Source organism: Lepisma saccharinum, chromosome 6 (assembly GCF_977018435.1).
Source record: "Lepisma saccharinum chromosome 6, izLepSacc3.1, whole genome shotgun sequence".
Taxonomy (NCBI): domain Eukaryota; kingdom Metazoa; phylum Arthropoda; class Insecta; order Zygentoma; family Lepismatidae; genus Lepisma; species Lepisma saccharinum.
In genome coordinates, this window is record NC_139234.1 from 874,036 (window position 1) to 894,865 (window position 20,830).

Genomic DNA, 20,830 nt, shown 5'->3' on the forward strand with positions numbered 1-20,830 from the left:
ATAAGGTTCCCTCGAGCTACAGCCTTAAGTCAGACATGGTAACGTGGCTGACAAATCATAACATCCCGTTCGACGCAAGCATGAGGAAAGTCGAATTGCATGAACTAATACAGGCTAATAAGCCACAAGAGAGAACCTTCCGTGTGGACAAGACACTGCAGCAGTATGGCCATACAGTACTCCGTTTACCACCTTATGCATGCGATTTGAACGCCATCGAATTAGCTTGGGCGAAAGTTAAAAAATATGTGCGGGATCATAATATATCGGGATTGCTGTCGGTATCCCAACTACATGATCTCACTATACAGGGAATTGCATCTTGCAACCAAGAGGACTGGAAGGGGTACTGCGTGCACGTGGAAAAACTTGAGAAAGAGTAGTGGGAAAAGGACGGACTGATGGAAGATGAGGTCGAACGAATAATTATTTCTTTTGGAGGAGCAGAGGACAGCGACAGTTCTTCAGAAAGCACCACAAGCTGCAATGAAGAGGATGATGATCTGGCACAACCTCTTTCATAAATGCAGTAAGTTTGGCCAATTTTGATTTTCTTTATTAAGTTTTGAGTTATGAATTTGTTTATTTCTCATTGGTTGTTTTTTTTTTTCTATCTTCAGTGTACAGCATATTTTTGTACTGCTTATCCTGTACATTATTGAGCCGTGTAGTGTCGGAAACGTTCGAATAAAAGAAATGATCAACAATGTCGATATGAAACAATCGGCCCGAAAATTTTCATGGCCAACCTAGACCGACAAAGTAATGTTTACCATTGTTGCATTTGTAACTTTGCACATTGTAAGTGCAAATAAACATTCTCGCTTTCTCAATTCTTTTTTTCTTTACCATTTTCTTCGAACGCCAGTGCTGTAATAGCCAATTCCGTCGTTGAAAATATCTTAAACATTGTAGTTAGTACAATCGGCAGGCTCTTTATAAAAAAAAATAATTAGAAAATCAGAGTACTCTGTCAAGAAATCAACACCAGATTGACGATGATTATACCTTGACCGCTAATGTGGATACCCCCTGACCGAGCTTGGACAGTGATTTGAGCCTTGCTTGAGAGTAGATGAGATTCAAGCCTTACAGCTTACAGCGAGACAGCGCTTGTTTCTGAACCAGGGTGCACTCCCCCAACCCTAATAGTGGAGTCGCCTGCCGCTACGTCACTAGACTTCCGGCAGGGATCTTCTCCTGAGCGGTGGACTGTATATTCATAATTAACGGATTATATATTTAATTGAAAAATACAAGGTTCAAAAGCAAAAATCATGATGATAAACAAGTCTGGAAAACTGAAGAGGTTTTCTCGGGCAATTAGTCAGGTGATTTCTGGATAGGCTTCCAAGCTTTCGAGAGCTGACGTCACTAATCTTCAGGGATTAAAGTGCAGAGATAAGTCAGGGTGAAGTTATATGTATTTGGTGTGGGAGGGGTTCAGTGTAGGTGGCGGGCCAATCAGGTGGCGTTTATCAGACATCCACTCTCCCAGTCTATCGCTAACCAAGCTGGGTCCAGTTAGTGTCCCTGCTGAGGTTTTCCTTTTCCCCGTGGATGGCTATTGCTTCTTTGATGATACGGTCTCAGTAATTTGATGATTTATTGATCTGTGGTTGTAAAGTCAATTCTATGGCCCTCCTGTTCTGCTGACCCTGATTTTTCAGGATGAAAATGCTTGATGTAGCTGGCATGTTCTTTGCAATGCTGTTCTATTGTCCTCCCCGTTTGTCCAATGTAGGCTTTACCGCAGGAACAGATGATATGCTAAACCCTGGGTGTCTTCCGTCCTAGGTCGTCTTTAGGGTTTTGAAGTTGGCTTCAGACTTTCGATGGTAGTTTGTGGATAGTCTTGATTAAGTGTTTTGAAAGAATGCAGCTGATAACTGCAGAGATTGGCCCACCACCTACACCAGACCCCTCCCGAACCAAATACATATAACTTCACCCTGACTTATCTTTGCACTTTAATCCCTGAAGATGAGTGACGTTAGCTCTCGAAAGCTCGGAGGCCTATCCGGAAATCACCTGGCTGATTGATTGCCCGAGGAAACCTCTTCAGTATTTAGCCAGGAAAGCTTCAAAAATTATTTAATTTTTGGACTGGAAAACCTGGAAATGTCTGGGAATTTCATAATCGAAAAACTGTAGCTACCCTGAATTTTTAATTGGCAACCAAACTCTATCTATAATTTAAGTATCTATAATTTTTAATCAGACAGTAGTCGCTGCTTATAGCTTTATCTTCAGTACACTGCAAAGTGTGTGTGTGATTTCATTTTACTGCTGAAAAACAGCGAACATGCCTAATACATCAGTTTGTGATGAGATATACACAATATTACAATTTAAAATAAATAAAAAAAATGTGTGCTACATGAAAAATATAGTGAGAAGACAAATTTCGTTAAAATAAAGAAATACAAATTAAAAAGGTACAATGTAATCACATATGTTAAAAAACCTGTTAAAAGTAAAATTACACACGTTATTATCACAATAAAAGGTTACTAGGCTCCAGTGGATTATGACCATATTGGGATATAAGAAAATTAAAATACCTATTATGTCTAAAATAAGAAATGACAGAAATTGCAGAGCAGTTGTTTCGGAATACATAATGACATGTCTTTAATGTAATTTTAGATAATAAATATGGAACATCAAGTTTACCATTAATTAATTTGGAAATGTAATCGTTGATATTTCTTCTTTCAAGGAGAGACAAATATTTTCTGTACATTTTCCAGTGTCATATGTTTAGCCACGGTGGCTCAGTCCGTAATGCGGCTGACTACCATGCTAAAGGTCCCGGGTTCGATCCCCGGCCAGGTCAAATCCATGAACCTTTCTAACGTTGGAAGCGGCACCGGTGCCCACCCAGCATCGAATGACATGGGTACCTGGGGGAAACCGGGGGGGGGGGGGTAAAGGTGGTCAGGGGCTGATGCTGATCACATTGCTGCCACTCATGACCGGATCAAGAAAGTGTGGTGCATTGCCCCCACAACCCCTATACGCCTTCATGGCATGGTGCTAAGCACAGGGGAGCACTTTACTTCTTTTTTTTTTACATATTATTATTCCATGCAAAATTCCATTTTGTACTGTATTCCAAAATAGGCCTTACATACAAAGTGAATATGTAAAAAGCAAAGTGTGGATGTACTAAGACTTCCTGTATTTCAGGAACTAGCAATTTGGTTACTTTTTATAAGAACACAACAGGTAGGATTCCTTTGCCTTTCCAGACATCAATGAAGGAGGTTTTCAGCATGGAATGATGTAGTTGTGTTTAAAATAGTATATTGAAAGTAACTTGGGAATCCCGATGGTAAGATACCTATAGGAAGGCCAAGACGAAGATCGAGGGATATCGTTGAGATGGACCTAAAGGAAATCTGTAAGGATGGAAAAGATTGGATAGGGACAGATGAATGGCTTGTGTTGCTGCAGCCATAAACCTTTGGGTTTAAGAAAGCTAGAGTGTGAGTGAGTTAGTATTGAAAGTAACTAGAAAATGATATGAAGGGCGCTGGTGTTATACGTGGTGACATTTTGGTAATTTCTGAGTTCATTAAGAAAGGTTATTAGAAGCTATACTGTAGATAAATTGTTTGTGTTGTGTTAACCAATTTCAGAAGGCTTCAGAGTCCAATGCAAATTGTATGATGTGCCAATTTCACTTGAAAATTGAAGGATGGCACATTTTTACTTTGTAACTCCAAAATGTCACAATGTTTTACACCAGAGCCCCAATGTTTGGAGGCATTAATGTTTAGGAAAAGTTTTCTGCATGTACAATTGCTCATTTTACTCCTTGAATCTTTCAGCCCTGCCTTGCAGTTTGAATCTTCGTGGGCCCTGACAAACGTTGCCTCTGGAACTTCAGAGCAAACTGGTGCAGTGATCAAGGCTGGAGCTGTCACAAAGCTTGTACAGTTGTTGAATTCTCCATACCCACACGTTGCAGAACAAGCCGTTTGGGCCTTGGGAAATATTGCAGGAGACGGCCCTGTCGCCAGGGACCTTGTACTGCAGGCAGGAGCACTGCCAGAATTGTTGGAATTGATCAAACCAGATACCCAGGTAATTGTCCTTTCTGTATAGCAAGAAGTAAGGTTATTTTCTTGGATTTCTTAGCAAGGTGTCATCTTTGGAAAAACGTTCTTAAATTTCATAATTTCACTCTCGTTAGACAGGTAGTTGTTGGAGTTACTGATAGCAGACCCAACTGGTGGCTGAACTAGTTTTTGGTGAGTGTCAACAATTTCAGTAGCAAAGTAGAAGCTGTAGGGGTAACATCGTTCTCCCGTTCCCACATTGCCAAGCGTGCTTCTGTTTTTGTCAGTTGTTTTTATTGACTTGTTTTGTTTGGGTGATTTTTGTACTATTGTACAACTTTTATCAAGTTCATTTATATCGTCCTGCCAGGAACTTTCAGTGCCTTGTGACTCGAAAATGCGCAATGTCAGTCGAAGAGAATTAAACTGATCGCTGATTCATTGTTTCCTAGCTAGCAGTTGGAAATGCGATCAGTATAGTGTGCACAGATTTTGTCGGCTGGTGTTGTAAAGGTGGATATTATGTACCTGCATTCTAGGGAGTGGGAGGAATACACAATACATTATTTTGTAATTACCATTTTTATGGTTAGGTTTTGTAATGATGCGATCATTACTGGATCCTTTTTTTTATGTTATAAATTGTGTATGCCTATGTCTATGTCCTGTACGTTTGAGTTCTTGGCCGTTGGGGAGCGGTAAGTTTCCAGTAACGGTTTAGGTCATTAGCGGGGCCTATAAAAGGAAGGGAAGGCAGCAGTCGGCCTCAGATGTTTTGGTGCGATACGGCGAGGTAAAGAGGTGTCTCTTCTCTATGGGGCGAAACGAAGACTTCTCTTGATAATATGAATAGGCGGATACTTTAACTTTCTTTCTTTCTTTTAATACACACACTTGCTCTTTTCACATTATTTCAATAGTTTATTTCATGTGGGAAACCGGGTACACAACACACATACCTTCAGCCACCTTTTTTGGTACTGAGGGTTATATTTTTTTTTACTCGTGGAGCCAGTGGCTACGCGAGTCTACACACTCTCTTCGGGAAGGGGGGACAGGGTACACCGGAATGTAATGTTGTGAATAACGGCCAAGAATTAACTTCTGTAAATATATTATGAATAAACCTATATATATCTAAAAGGAAATGGGCGTTAAGTTGTAATTTGAAGAGGTACGTGTCTATTGCCTAAACTAGCATCCACAGAACTTCAGGTACTGCAAGTTTTGAACCTCGGGACAAGGATTCAAAAATGTATGGTTGTGTATATTGTGTATGTTGCTGAGAATCAGCTTAAAAACACAAAATATAACGTTACATACTGGGGGCTCAGAGTCGGGATATTTTCTGTGAAAAGTACTGAAGGCATTAGTTATTGTGAAGTGGAAAGAAAATAATAGAAGACAAAATGGCAATTCAAATAGACAGGGAGCTCATTAGCAAGTTGCTAGGCAATGCGAACTTGGAAGGAAGCCCTGAGGAAGATATTGTGGGGGAACTTGAGAGACTTTCTCTAAATGTTACACAAGGAACTTCGATAAGGACCGGCGAGGAAAAAATGAGCAAAATCTTGGAAAAAAGCAACATTAACATTCCGATCTTTAAGGGAAACGTCGGCGATGTAAGTCCACACGATTATTTGTATGAATTACGCAATTATCAGGAAATCATGGAAATTGGGGATACTTTTCTCTTAGATAGAATCTTGCCGCTTTCGTTGAAGGAAATCGCTGCAGATTGGTTCAGATTTTCGAGACCTTTCGGCACTTTTAGGGAATTCGAGAAGGTTTTTCTTGAGGAATTCTTTAGTGTCGATTACGACTCGGAAATAGCAAGGATCATTCAGAACAATTACCAGTCACCAGACCAGTCTCTTCTTGCATTTATTCGACACACCAGGAAGCTTTTCGCAATGAGGGAGAAACGGGGGACAGAAGACGAGGTCATCCAGCACGTTTTGAAATTTTCCCATCCTAAATTCAGAACACACTTGTACAACAGAACATTCGCAACAATCAAAGATTTGGAAACCCATTCTATGGACATTCAAAAGAGATTGTATTCAGAAGCCCTGTACTATTGTCCAGAACTGAGGGACAACAGTTCGCCGCATCTGTCTGCCATGCCGACTTCAGCGAGTGGCACAAGGCAATTAGCAGCCGCGGGGACAATGAACACTTTCGGCCGCGTGGGAACAGAAGTATCAATGAGCGCCATAAATCCTGGACTGGTCAACCGGCTAAGCTTTTCCGGGAATGTTGGGACCCCGTCGAGAGCAGAAGAACCGACGAAGAGAAGGGGGATCCGTTGTTTTCGGTGTGACGGTCTTGACCACAAAGCCGCCATGTGTACTGCTCCAAAAAACTCGTTAGGCCCGAACAGAGCGACACCGCCATCGTAGCAGGCGCTGCGTGGAAGAAAAACAAAGGGGGGAGTAGGAAGATACGCAACTGCAGGAATTTCACTTCTGGCGACAAAGAGCCGTTAGTCCCCTGTAAAATCAATGGAAAGGACTTCTCCTTATTCGTAGACACAGGGGCCTCTGTGAGCACTGTAAATTTAGAGATCGCAAAACAACTGGAAAAACAAGGAAATAAGATTAACAATAAACGTATCAATATTTCTTTGGCAGTAGGCTCTGTACAATCATGTGGGGAAATGTATCTTACTGTACATTTGAATGGGGTGAAACTTAGGCATAAATTCGTCGTTTTGCGCGATTGTTTCAAGGGATTCATCGCAGGTCGTGGGTTCATAAGGCAAGCCGGATTATCTCTGCACTTGAAAGAGGGAGGCTACAGCTTTGCAGACAGTGACGTCATCTATTTGTTTTCTGCGGAGAAGAGGGAAGCGGGGATGAGTCTTCCGATTCTGCAGGGGATAACGTCGACTGTGGAGGCTGGAGCTGGGGCAACCGCGACGGTAACCGCGACGATGGGAAAAAGTGAAACATCTGATGCAACAACCGCGACGATGGGATATTGCCAAAGACGTCCCGAAATAGCAGAATTGATTGAGCGTGCAGAATGTTCACCAGAAGTAAAGAAGAAATTAGCAGATATTTTAAACATCTACAGTAACGTCTTTTCTGAAAAACCCGGCGTTACACACATCTTACAGCACAAAATAGAACTAACCGATAGGACACCATTCTATTCTAAGCTTCGTATTTTGACTCCAGAAAAGCAAGAAATAATGGATAACTGTATCGATGAGCTGTTAGCTGGGGGTTTCATTGAGCCCTGCAAATCTAATTACATTAATTCACCGTTGTTAATCAGGAAAGGGGATAAATACAAGGTGATCCTGGATCCTCGAAAGACAAACGCAGTAACAAAGAAATCTAGGAATGAAGTCCCGGATATGTTTGAATCTTTGAGTAAATTAGGCAAGGCTAGATATTTCTGTAAATTAGATTTGGTAAACGCTTTTGGCCAGCTTTTATTGGAAGAAAACTCACGCCAATACACGGCATTCAACACTTCACGAGGAATCTTTCGCTATTTGAGATGTCCCTATGGATTGAGCATGATTCCTAACACACTGGCGAAACTGATGAATATTGTCCTTGGAGAGCTGCAGGGTGTCTCATGCATTGCTTTTTACGATGACATTTTGGTTTATGGAGAAACGGAGGGAGAATTGTTGCTCGCGCTGAAAGAAGTTTTGGAGAGAATGCACAAGGCGAACTTAACACTTTCACCATCGAAGTCCCAACTTTTTACTTCGGAAGTGGATTACCTGGGTTTCAGAATTTCTCACAAGCAAGTGATGTGCCACCCATCCAAGATTGAGTATTTGGACCAGATAAGGGCTCCGAAGAATGTGAAGCAACTCCAGAGCATTTTAGGATTCTTCGGATTTCTGAAAGGTCACATTAGCCACATGTCAGAGTTGACGAGTCCTCTCACTGACATGTTACGTAAGGGAATTCGCTTTCGGTGGACGGATGTTCACGAAGAGTGCCTGACCAAACTGAAGGAAGCTGTAAAGAATAACGTTTCTTTGTACATTCCCGTACTGAATGAGCCGTTCGTCATCTACAGCGACGCGAGCGATAACTGCGCCGGTTTCTTACTAGGACAGAGGGACCAAGGGGGGAAACTGCATGTTGTATCCTTTGGAAGTAAAAAGTTCTCACAAGCCCAGAAGAACTACAGCACAACGCACAAAGAATTCCTCGCTTTGCTCCTTGCAGTCGAGACTTTCGACAAGTACATCTGCCACGCTCCGGCAGTGGAAGTTTTCACTGACCACAGTGCTCTGACCACGATATTCAGTACTGAAAACAAGAGCGCAAAGATGTCAAGGTGGACAGCTCGTCTCTCGCGCTACCCTCTGCTCATCAAATACGTGAAAGGAGAGCTAAATCTGGTAGACTTTCTATCGAGAAATGAAGTATGCAACACCCATCCGTCTGAGTACGACGGGTTACCCGCAGCGCAGGAAACATTCCCCCTGGAAGATGAAAATGATGAAGGCTACGTAAAATTCGAGATGGAAGACGGAGTTGTGATCGATTCGTCAGATATTGCACAGAAACCAGTTGCTGACCTCAGTGCTTTGTGCACTATACAAAGCGCGAAGCAAATAAAGAAGAAACGACGAGAAAATTTGCTTCGAGGGATCAAACTACCCAAGGTTCGTCTCTCTAAAAGTGAAAAGATGCAGGGCTTTTCATTGTTGCCTTTCTCCGTGGCCGAGGGGAATGAAGAACACGAACCGCTGGATCCGAGCAGGCTTCTGGACACCACTTCAATCATTTCAGAGCAAATGAAAGATAATTTTCTTGCAGACTTAGCGAAGACTGTTAGGAACGAGGAGGTGGAAGGGACGAAGATGTACAAGGAAAAGTTGAAGACACTGGCCAAATCTTCGTATTTCGACGATGATGGAATCCTTAGGAGAAATTTGCCTGCAGAAAAGTACAAAGAGAAAGGAACTGGCAAAATATGGGCACCTCTTTCTCTACGTGCGCAAATTCTTATGTCCTTGCATGATAGTGCATTCGCTTCTCATCCTGGAAGATTAAAAACTTTAGCAAAGGTCAGAGAACAATACACGTGGTTAGGCCTAACAAAAGACGTTATTCAATACTGTAAGTCGTGCCAACCATGCTGTGTATTTAAAGGGGACACGACTAAGAAGCAAGGCTTCATGGCAAGTAATAAGGAAACAGAAGTTGGCAAGAACTTATACTGTGACATTCTGGGACCAGTCGTTCGTTCGAAAAAGGGAAATTTCCAATACGTTCTAGTATGCGTTGATAGTTTTAGCAGATTTACTATCTTGCGCCCTCTTCGCGTTGTGACTGCGAAATCTGTGCTAGAACAATTACTGGATATATTCTCGATCCATGGATTCTACCCGAGAATCTCCACTGATAATCAAAGCATTTTCAATTCCAGAATGTGGAAACAGATGATGAAGATGTTTGATTCCAAGCAGATCAGAATTTCTCCATATCGCCCGCAGGGCAATCTCGCAGAATGCTACGTAAAGGCAACTAAACGTGCTCTTTCCACACTAATTTCGTCGCACAACGAGTGGGCGTCATCGCTACCGTACGTGCAGTTTGCATTGAATTCACAAGTTTGCAACACGACCACATTCAGTCCAGCATATTTGCATTTTGGACGTTCTGTGAGGGGTCCTTTCGAGAAGGCCAGGGACGCTTTGCCTCAAGGACCTGAAATCAGACAGGAGGACATCTTGGAATTCGTGGAAGAAACGAAATTCAGGATAGAAGAGGCCAAGAAGATAGCTTGCAACAATCAAGAGCGCATGCATAATGCACAGAAGAAAGTATATGATAAGAAACGCCGCAAGTGCACGTTTAAGGTGGGGGAAAAAGCTTGGCTTAAGGAACATCCTCTCTCTGATAAGGCCCGTGGAGTAACTAGTAAACTCTCGGGGAAGTTCTCTGGACCGCACGCAATTGTTGAGCAAACTTCGGCAAATACTTTCAAACTAAAACACAGCGAGGACGGAAGAATATTGAGAGCCAACAGCGATCAGTTAAAACCTTATTCTTCGCCGCCTGAGTTCGCGAAGAAAGTAGCCGGGCAAAATTCAGCGAAGGGAGCGCACGTATCTTCTCCAGAAGACGAGAATGAAGATGTACCCCAGATGCGTTACAAGCTGAGAAACAGATTCTGATCTAATTTCAAAAGGGGATTTTTGTAAATATTGTATATAGGGATTTATCTATCTTTTCTTTATTTTTTATCTTTCATTTATTTTCTCTCTCTGATACCTCACACACTACTCCTGCAAACGTTTCGTTCCGCAGTCAACAAAAGTAACGCAAAGTTAGTGCGTATTTTTTTACCGCGTATTTTCGTCGAGAAGCCGCAGTTCGGTGGTGAGAAAATCCAGTGAATAGCAGTGACATCTCTGGATGTAGAGCCATTTAGACCCATTCATGTGGAAGCCGGTCGAAGCGGTGTCTTCCGATCTCGGCAGGAGCGCAGAGCAGTGGCGTTGCCGGGAGTCGAACCAGCAGCCTTGGTGACTTGGATGGATTTCCAGGAGACTGTCCCTAATTGGTCCAGGAGGAAGGATGGAAGAGATGCTGAGTGGGTAAGAATCGACGTGGGTTAACCAGCTCCAGTGCTGAGGGAAGAACGCAGATCTCGAAGTACACTTGTGGACAAAATTAGAGTGAACATTGACTGTCAGTGTCGTGTGACCTAATGAAAGTGTGTTTGTAGTGAACAGAAACTGCGGACAAGTGTATTGTGTATATTATTATTATTTTTCTAGGTTACAGAACTTTGATTTTTCTCTCTTCAGGAAGGGAGGACTATGTAATGATGCGATCATTACTGGATCCTTTTTTTTATGTTATAAATTGTGTATGCCTATGTCTATGTCCTGTACGTTTGAGTTCTTGGCCGTTGGGGAGCGGTAAGTTTCCAGTAACGGTTTAGGTCATTAGCGGGGCCTATAAAAGGAAGGGAAGGCAGCAGTCGGCCTCAGATGTTTTGGTGCGATACGGCGAGGTAAAGAGGTGTCTCTTCTCTATGGGGCGAAACGAAGACTTCTCTTGATAATATGAATAGGCGGATACTTTAACTTTCTTTCTTTCTTTTAATACACACACTTGCTCTTTTCACATTATTTCAATAGTTTATTTCATGTGGGAAACCGGGTACACAACACACATACCTTCAGCCACCTTTTTTGGTACTGAGGGTTATATTTTTTTTTACTCGTGGAGCCAGTGGCTACGCGAGTCTACACACTCTCTTCGGGAAGGGGGGACAGGGTACACCGGAATGTAATGTTGTGAATAACGGCCAAGAATTAACTTCTGTAAATATATTATGAATAAACCTATATATATCTAAAAGGAAATGGGCGTTAAGTTGTAATTTGAAGAGGTACGTGTCTATTGCCTAAACTAGCATCCACAGAACTTCAGGTACTGCAAGTTTTGAACCTCGGGACAAGGATTCAAAAATGTATGGTTGTGTATATTGTGTATGTTGCTGAGAATCAGCTTAAAAACACAAAATATAACGTTACAGTTTAAAAGTTGTTCAGACAAAACTGGAATCTGATCATTTTAGGAGAGTTTATTCAACACTTTGGTTTTACTAAACTTCAGTAGCCTTTTATTATAGGTGGGACAGCTTAATCAGTACTGTATCTGTATCTGTCATTATAAGCATAGCTGCTGAATTTCTGAATAAGTTCTATCAAAGCAAAAGCCATTTGCATACATTAGGTGGGTTCATGTTCTTTAAAGGATTCTTTCAATTTTTTGCAGATTGGTAGAACATCTGTGTCATAAAAATTTAATTATTTGTTGATCCCTACTTTTTGATATAATATAATACAGTTTGTTTTGCATTTTTATTTTCTCTTATGTATGTATTCTTGGCATTATTTTAATTTACAGCTGTTGCAATCAGGTGGAATCCTGTAATGTTTCTGGAGAACACATGCTTGGTTCATCAGATATAGTGGAACCTAGATTTTTAGTTTTTCAGGGGACCAAGCTGTAAAAACTTAAAAATGCAGGAAAATTTAAAATTGGGGGAAAACTTTTTAAGAATTTGCTATGTTGGGACCAATACTGAATGTGGAATGTGGGAAAATGTAAATCGATTTTCCAATGTTACATAAAGAAAATGTGTTTTTGACAAATGTAAGTTAAAATAATGCTTCTGTCAAGTAATATGCAAATTTTTGAAGATTGAAATTTTTATTTAAAAAAAAATTAATGGGAAGTTCTCTCATTTTACTATTTATGGACATAAGAGTATTCATGTTAAGGGGAATAAACAATAATATAAGACATAAGTGAGTTACTAAAGATATATCCGCAAAACTTACTTGTAAATGTTCTATTAATTTCGGTGTCCTCTGCCACCATCCACTTGGGAGCTCAATGCTTTACTGTTAGGTTGACTTCTGGTTCCTGTTTCCTAGACTACCGCTAGGGGTGCTGGTGTAGCAATTTCGTCTGCTGTGTGCGATGGGTTTGAGTTCCCAAGTGGTTGGTGGTGGCAGAGGCCACCGAAATTAATAGAACATTTACAAGTAAGTTTCGCGGATATAACTTTAGTAACTTGCTTACGTCTCATATAAAAGTGTAATGGACTGATTTTGTAAAGTAAAGTATAAGGTTTGTTTTTGCAATACATGACCTGTTGCAGTCCCCTGGTTACATACATGAAGTCTGATGAAGATGGAGCACTTACAATGACTTTTGATTAGTAGAATACTTGTTATTGGTATCACTATCTACAACAAGTACCAGACACGCATCAATTCAGTATTAAATTACCATCTTAATTTCAGGTGGCCATTTTGAGGAATGTTGTGTGGACGCTGTCTAATCTGTGCCGTAATAAGAATCCATCGCCTCCCTTTGAGACAATAAAGCAATGCCTTCCAACATTGTCTAAGCTGCTCTACTTCCACGATACTGAAGTTCTAGGTAAGTTCATGTTGCGTTTGAGCTCAGCAGAGTAAGAGGGACAAGTTCACGTATTTTGCATAAACTGAAATCTCAGATTAAGAATGAGACCATACAAAAAAAAAAATCAGACTTGTAATTTAAAAAATGTTAAGCAGGAAATCATAAGGGAGGGGTGAAACTCTGTGCAAGAAAGAAACTAGACTCTTTAGGGTGGGTAAAATGTTAAAAATAATATAACAAGAAATAAGTAGAGGCACATTTTTGGTAAATTAAAAAGCAAAATTTCTGTACAAAAAGTAAATTTCAGGTTTAAAAGTGGTAAATTAAAAAATAATTTTGCAGTTATGGCAGTGAAAAAGTGGTATGCAAAATAACATTTTTGTTTTAAAAATTAATATAATCCCAAATTCATAATTGGGAAAAGAGACGTGGTAGTATATAAATATGGAGAAAATTTTCACTTTATCCGCGAAACTGTTTTCTTGTTTGTTCTAGTAATTTCAGTGGCCACTGCCACCATCCTCGTTGGAACTTGCTGTACTGTTGCTTGGCATGCGTCTTTTGTTTGTAGTTCTCCGGCCACCGCTAGGAGCGCTGTTAGCTGCACGTCTGGGCCCGTGTTGTCTGCTGCTATTTCCCGGTGTTAAGCCTCGGCTGGATGTTTCTCAACAGCTGAAAACTGCTTCTCAATCTATTGACAAAATCTAACATATGCTTCCAATTTCGGTGATACTCTGCAAGGCTTTTCTGGAAGGATACACAAAGTGATGTAATTTCTAAACAATCAATTTGGGGTTCTAGTTTGGCATACAAAACATAGTAAAGCAGCATTAATGGGATGTGAAAAGCAGCTTTAAATGGGGCATTTGAAGAGTTTTAATACAGGAAAACCTCGTTAATACGAAGTTCAAGGGACCAAAAAATGTCAACTTTGTATTAAACGACTTCGAGTTATCCAAGCTTTTCAAGATGGCGCCTTTTTTTCAGGTGTAAATAAAGTAGAGTATAAATTACCCCCACAAAGGATGTTTTATACTTGGTGGTAGCTCAGAAAATAAGCTTTATATGTACTATATAATAATATTGTACGTTTTAAAGAAAGTGTAAAAAATGTTACACAAAATGAGAACATGGAGCTTAACGTGGACACAAAGATTCCAAGGAGACGGTTAACACCGTTTATCCTGCCTAGTTATACAACCGGTTATGCATGGGATGCATGTTGTGGCAAAAAGTCTTTTAAAAAACTGTATTTTCTTTTAATTGTGCAAAGTTGTTGCTCTTCCACGAAATTCTTACAATTTTAGTTCATAAGAAACCTGTTTGCACGGAGACCTACGGAAAGGAAAACAATCTCGTTTTTGCAAGAAGTGAAACTCGGAAGAATCTTGACAGTAGTCACACTGGTGCGAGCAAGAGACGGGAGATAATGGGACAGAATGAATATTGGATTTTATGTGCATTCACTAGAACATTGTCCGTTACAGGATTAACTGGTAAGAGAAGATTCTCTTGGGAGAGAACACAACCTTTCCCTGGCACAAAACAAAACAAAAAAAAATGGGGCTGTAAATTTCGTTCTGGTTTGGCTACATATTCTTTGCTTCAGTTAACTTCATATTCGCCCCCCTTTCCCCTTTGCAGGGATCAGTTCACTCTTCCTCAACTTGCATTGTAATCCACTCTGAAAAAGTAAACACACAACGTGCGATCTGTTTGCAGAGTGTATCTTAGGACACATTAAACAGTGCCGCACTCAATAATCACTCTGGTTTGGATCTCTTTAAACTGTATACTTAGTCCTGCTTAGCTCATCAGCATAAAATAAACTAAAAACAAGCTTTACGAAACTTGCGTATATATTCAGATTAATCGACAATTTATTGTAGGTTTCAGGAGTATTCTGGAGGTCACTCGCTCCGCCAAAACTTTTCCTCTCGTATTCCTACATTGATCATTGCATTTTTTTTTTATAACAGCAGCATGCTAATGGTTTTGAAGAAAAGCGGGGATTATATGGCTTTGCAAGATTCAAAACAATGTCGCACTGGATGAGTCATTGCAGTTATCGGCAAGCGAGAGCTTTCCAAACGCTAGACTAAACACTGGCGCCAGCTGCAGCATAAACACAACAAGACTGGCTGGAAGTTAGAGCCGCAGGTGGCAGAAGGGAAATAATTGGCATTTTAAAGATAAGACAGTTGTCGAAGACCGAACTTTTGTCAGCAGTGTGAAAAAAAAAAAATGATCCTTGCATTACCTTTTACCATGCAACAGACAATAATACGGGCAATATTTCCTATCCAGACAGCTGCATTCAAACAAGAAAGAGGGACCTGAATTCTGCAATTATCACATTACCATGCACACCAGTGGCGGATAATGAGCTGTTGTAGGAGAAGGAAGGGTGTCACTTTTACTTATCGTGCGGTTTTTGTTCGTTTTGAAGAAAGTATTCACAACTGTTTGCTTTTTTTTGACTCCAAAGGAAAGGAACCCGTGTGCGCACACGAGCAAGAAAATCCTGGCCGAACAATTAGCAACCGACCCCCCCCCTCCTCCTTTGCTGATAAAGGGGAGAAGTCACGGCTTTCATTATCTGTAACAGTTTACGATGGTCCAGAACCCAATTAATATCTCCGTAATCAGAGGCGAGGGCCACCTGCACCAATCACGTCATGAGAGCATCCAAACAATCCTCTCAACACCAAAATTACAGCAACTTCAAATTTATGTTTCAGATAGCTCCCACGAGTCTTACCTAGTAACGCCGGCAGCGCTGATTTGTTATATACTGTGGAGGACAACTGACCTCGAAAGGGATTCCTTTTATGTGAACAATATAAGTTTACTCAATAAGATCAATATTCAAATAAGAGTATGCCCGTCAGCCACCATATAACTGTCTTGGATATCAAATTCAGAGCTAGTACAAATGTATATGATGCAGTTTACATGTTTTATCCAGCCTACTTCCATACCGTTCAAACCTGTCTAACGGAATACCAAATTTTGTAGTAACCCAACAACCTGACCTTTCCCTAGCTGATTGCCATACCAATTACAAGCATGAAATAATATGAGTTACTTCGGCAAGACACACAAAGTTCTTCCCTCTGAAAGAAAACACACACTATTAAAATATGTTAACATGCAATTATCACATACCGATTTTTGTAAGCATATATAGAATGAAATAGAAGTTTCGAAATAATTAAACATTTATTCACATGAGAAATTACACCTCTCCCTGATCATTAACAGGAGCTGTTTATATATTCACTTGCACTCAGCTCGTAACTTAATTTAGTACGAACAGCTGAATTAGAATTAAATATCTTCACCGTGTGTCTGATTTGGCAACATTGCCTCATTCATGGTTATAATTCAAGTTTATATAATTAACTCAGATAATTATACACAGACAACTCCATGCGATTGCACATCTCTTACTAACCATGCAAAATTTTCACTAATTCGTCTTTCTGCCGACGACATGCCTGCATTACGACATGTGACCTTCAAATATTAAGACGCAATAAAATACCTTTTGTCTCTGATTATTACCCAGATTTAAAATTATAAGGATAAGCACTTATTCAAGGTTCTCTGGATGTATTGTATCAGATTATGTTCAAATTATTGGAGAAAACTCCATTTTTACATGTAACAGCATCGCCCGCCATTAGCTGTCAACCACGAGATACGGAACGCTAAATTTTCGATTTATTTTCCACACTAGATACACACGCTAGCATGCTTTATTCGAAACGTACTTTAGGTAGATCTACCTTTGAAGTATATAAACATGAGCTCATTAAAGTGATTAAACTGCTGCAGCTTACCTCCTGAAACTGTGGGTCACGTGATCCTTTTCACACCCTACCTTTGTCATGGAACTGCCTAATCGCATCACCTTACTTCCATCAATTGCTCGATCCAACGGCTGATCTCCTGTTGTACAAAGTGCAGTACATTCCTTCACTGTCGGACACTTATCTTTCGTAAGTTAGTGAGGATTCCTTCCCACATGGTTCCGTTATTTCTCTCCTTCATTCTTTCTTCTTCACTCCATCCTTCCACGTCCCGTCCTCATCCTTTTTTTTCTTCTTTATACATCACGTTTTCCGCGTGACACAAGAAGTTTTACTGAACATAATATTAAGTACAAATATTCATATATGTATGTATTAATAATCTTAATGTAATAAAGACTTAATTGATTATAGTTATTTTATTCAAGCACAATAATGGAGAATATTACGCTGTAAATTTTATAGGCTTTCGCCATCACGGCAAATTATCCTTGCGTGCAGCGAAAGCAAACTGTTTTTGGCGGTAAATTTTATGACAATAAGATCTTCAACAACCATAGATTAAAACTTGTTATAAAGGCACTTGCAATACCATCACTTTGAATTTAACTTCGAAATACCATTCACGTACAATGTGATTTAAGAATTTTGCAATTTATAATGAATTACAAATAGTGCCATCTAGCGTTATTTTCTGAACTTCGTAATATACCGGTTTACGGACGTAAGTAAAATATTTAAATGTTCTCAGCATTCATTACATTCTTGTAATATTATGATACCATATGAAAATAACCGTCATAAGTTTCCCTCTTTCTTTTTTTATGAAGTTCTACAGGGCACAAAGAACATGCTTTTATTGAAAGTGGTTACCGGAAGTTGTCGGCTACCAGGCCAAAAGTTGCTCGCTCACGGGAAATTGCTGTATCTCGAGCTCAGAGCTAGACAGATGGGCGAGACTTCCAGACGCCACGCGTCTTGTATTTTGGAACATTCGTGCGATCTTATCTCGCATTTCTCATGTAGCACTGGTGAATATTTCCAAGGTGGCGCATTCAGCGGGGAAAGAGCTTGACCTCCCATGCACATTGACAAAGAATGTCAATGTCCAGCGGGCATTTCGGGCTGCTTCCCTCGAGTTGTCAGCAGCTCTTAGGACAAGGAAACATGTCAAGGTCAAGTTAAAATAATGTCCAAGCTCTCTCCACATTCGATCTTCTGTTGTCGACTTATGCAGGTGTCTACTTCGAATTAAGCGAAACCAGTTTTGCGGAAGGGTCTTGTAAACAACTTCGTATTAAAAATTATCCGTATTTCGATTTATCCGTACTGAAATACATTATAAATCCTATCTTATCGGCTGGGGAATGGAAGAACTTCGGATTAAAGGGTACTTCGTATTAACGAGGTATTCCTGTATACTGTTTAGGTTCAATATTGTGGATCTTAGTGTCGTGAATTTATATAGATAATTCCAACCTTTTGCACAATATTTTCAACAGAAATTACATAATTTTAGTACAAAAAAGAAAGAGTATTTAATTCTCATGCCTTTTGAAAGTTCGAGGATTTTCGAATTGAATTGAATAAAATGTAGAAGAGAAGGGACAGATATTCCTATTTTGACATTTTATTTTCTTTGCTTCATATAGTTATAAATACTTCAAAAGTCCAGAGCTCATGGAATATCTTCAGGCGGGAAGGTTTCAAACATTCGTACAGATTTATATTAATTTATTGAGACTCGAATAATAAAATATTTTCGTTGTATAAAACTTTCTCGAAGACAATCAATGCACACACACACACACACACACACACACACCTCTTAGTCCTGTGTTCATCCCAGCAAAAAATATTCCTGCCGTATTAAGACAGCAATGCTTTCAAGTATGCACATGGTGTGGAGCAGGGAAATTATTCTAAATTTCTTTGCACCCCATGAATTCAAAACAACATTTAGTATAAAAACATGTGATTTGGGGCTGGGCCGTTTTGTGCCGACAAGTACGGAAAAATTCAGACTTTAGATCAACCACTTGTTAATAACCGGATCTCCGTGTGACAGGCGCCCTACCGACTAGACCACCACGGCTCCCTATATTACAAGGGTACAATCAAATTTACAAAACTCCCCCTCTAATAAAGCACAAAAAATTAGGCTTTCCATTACCATTTGTTATATACCGCAACATAAACATATATATATATACAGGCTGCTTCAAAATGATGTGAACGATTACAACTTCTTCTATTTTTTTTTATTTTTTGTCCAAATTGCTTTAAATTTTACATGTAATTCCTAAAACTGTCCCAAGTTTTTTTGATGAAATTTTGAACACAGTATCTCACAAATGTTCTGTGAGGCCCCTTTGTTACCCTGCATAAATCAATTCGATAATCCAATTCCGCCCAGACCCGTTTCAACATGTCTGCATCAACAGTTTGCACTGCAGCAGTAATGCGCTCTTTCAGTTCATTGACATCTGCATAGAGGTGGTTTGTACACAATGTCTTTTAGATGTCCCCACAGAAAAAAACACAGGGGGTTAAAGCTGGGGATCTTGGTGGCCAACGTAGTAACTGTTGATCATTTTGAGTAGATCGCCCAATCCAGCGATCTGGCAGTCTGTTATTAAGGTAATTTTGAACATGGCGATGAAAGTGGCATGGGGCTCCAACCAGTTGATAGATGAAGTTTGCACTGTCATGTTCAAGCTGCGGCATAAGCCATGTAGTAAGCATGTGTAGGAATGTTTGTCCAGTCAGTTTCTTCGTGAAAGAAGTACGGACCGTACACCTTGGTTGATGAAATGGTGCAAAACAAATTAGTCTTCGGTGAATCACGCACAACTTCAACGATTTGATGCGGATTCTCAGTCCCCCAGATGCGAACATTTTTCTTGTTCACTCTTCCTGTCACATGCAACGTAGCCTCATCACTGAAACAAATTTTGTCAATAAAATCATCACCACCACTGCATAACTCTAGAAATGACACAATAATTTTTGCGGGACTTGTGATCATTAGGTGTTAAATGTTTTAACAACTGCACTCGATAGGGATACATCTTTAAACACCTACGCACTAAGCACCAAACAGTTGCTCGAGGCATTGTTAGCTCTTGACTCACTTTCCTTGTAGAATTTTGGGGGCTACGTTGAAAACTAGCTCGAACTCTCTCGACATCTGCCTCAGACATGGATGGTCTACTGGACGATTTTCCTTTCAAATGCATCCCGTTGTCTTGAATTTATCATACCACTTACGTATGGAGTTCTTGGATGGTGGTTCTTTACGAAATTTTGTATGAAACTCACGCTGAACACTAACAACAGGCCGACAAACGTGAAACTGTAGGACTCAAAAAGCTTTCTCTGCACCACAGGCAACCATCTTGGAACTTATTACACTGCCACCTAGTGGAGAAATTTGGAACTACTACGACCGTTGCAAACAAAACTTGAGGATATGGTTGAAAGTATTTACATAGAACTTTAATTGTTGATAAAGTTTTATCGCTCCTGGAACGGTTTATCGTTCAAACCATTTTGAAGCACGCTGTGTGTGTATATATATATATATATATATATATATATATATATATATATATATATATATATATATATATAAATCAGATAAGGTAAAAGGAAACGCTCGCCGGTGAGCGTTTCCTTTTACCTTATCTGATTTTTACTTAGCCCTTTTGGCCATCCTTGCTTTTATCCATATATATATATATATATATATAATAAATATTATAATCATGTTCCAATTAAGAATGGGCAAATCCGGATAAAATTTTGTTTCCGAATATAGTTTGTTCACTGTGTCCTGCATTCGCACTGCAGGTGAAAACCTATGCACGTTGACTCTTGACACCTCTGTAGAATAGATTTCGTTGCCTTTCACTGTGGTGGCCTACATTAAATGTTTGCTGATGGAAGCAGATTGGCCAGTGACATCTTTAACATTTTCACATTAAAATAAATTTGTTTCTTATCAAATATTGGA

General features: G+C 39.9%; 1 protein-coding gene across 1 annotated transcript in view; it reads left to right on the forward strand.

The window, feature by feature from the left end:
• Pen (karyopherin subunit alpha) overlaps positions 1-20,830 on the forward strand; it is a 63,299-nt gene that overhangs the window by 23,024 nt on the left and 19,445 nt on the right. Inside the window, exons 5-6 of the mRNA XM_083123355.1 lie at positions 3,837-4,092; positions 12,880-13,018. Coding sequence (XP_082979481.1) covers positions 3,837-4,092; positions 12,880-13,018 — 395 coding nt within the window. The remainder of the gene's footprint in view (positions 1-3,836; positions 4,093-12,879; positions 13,019-20,830) is intronic.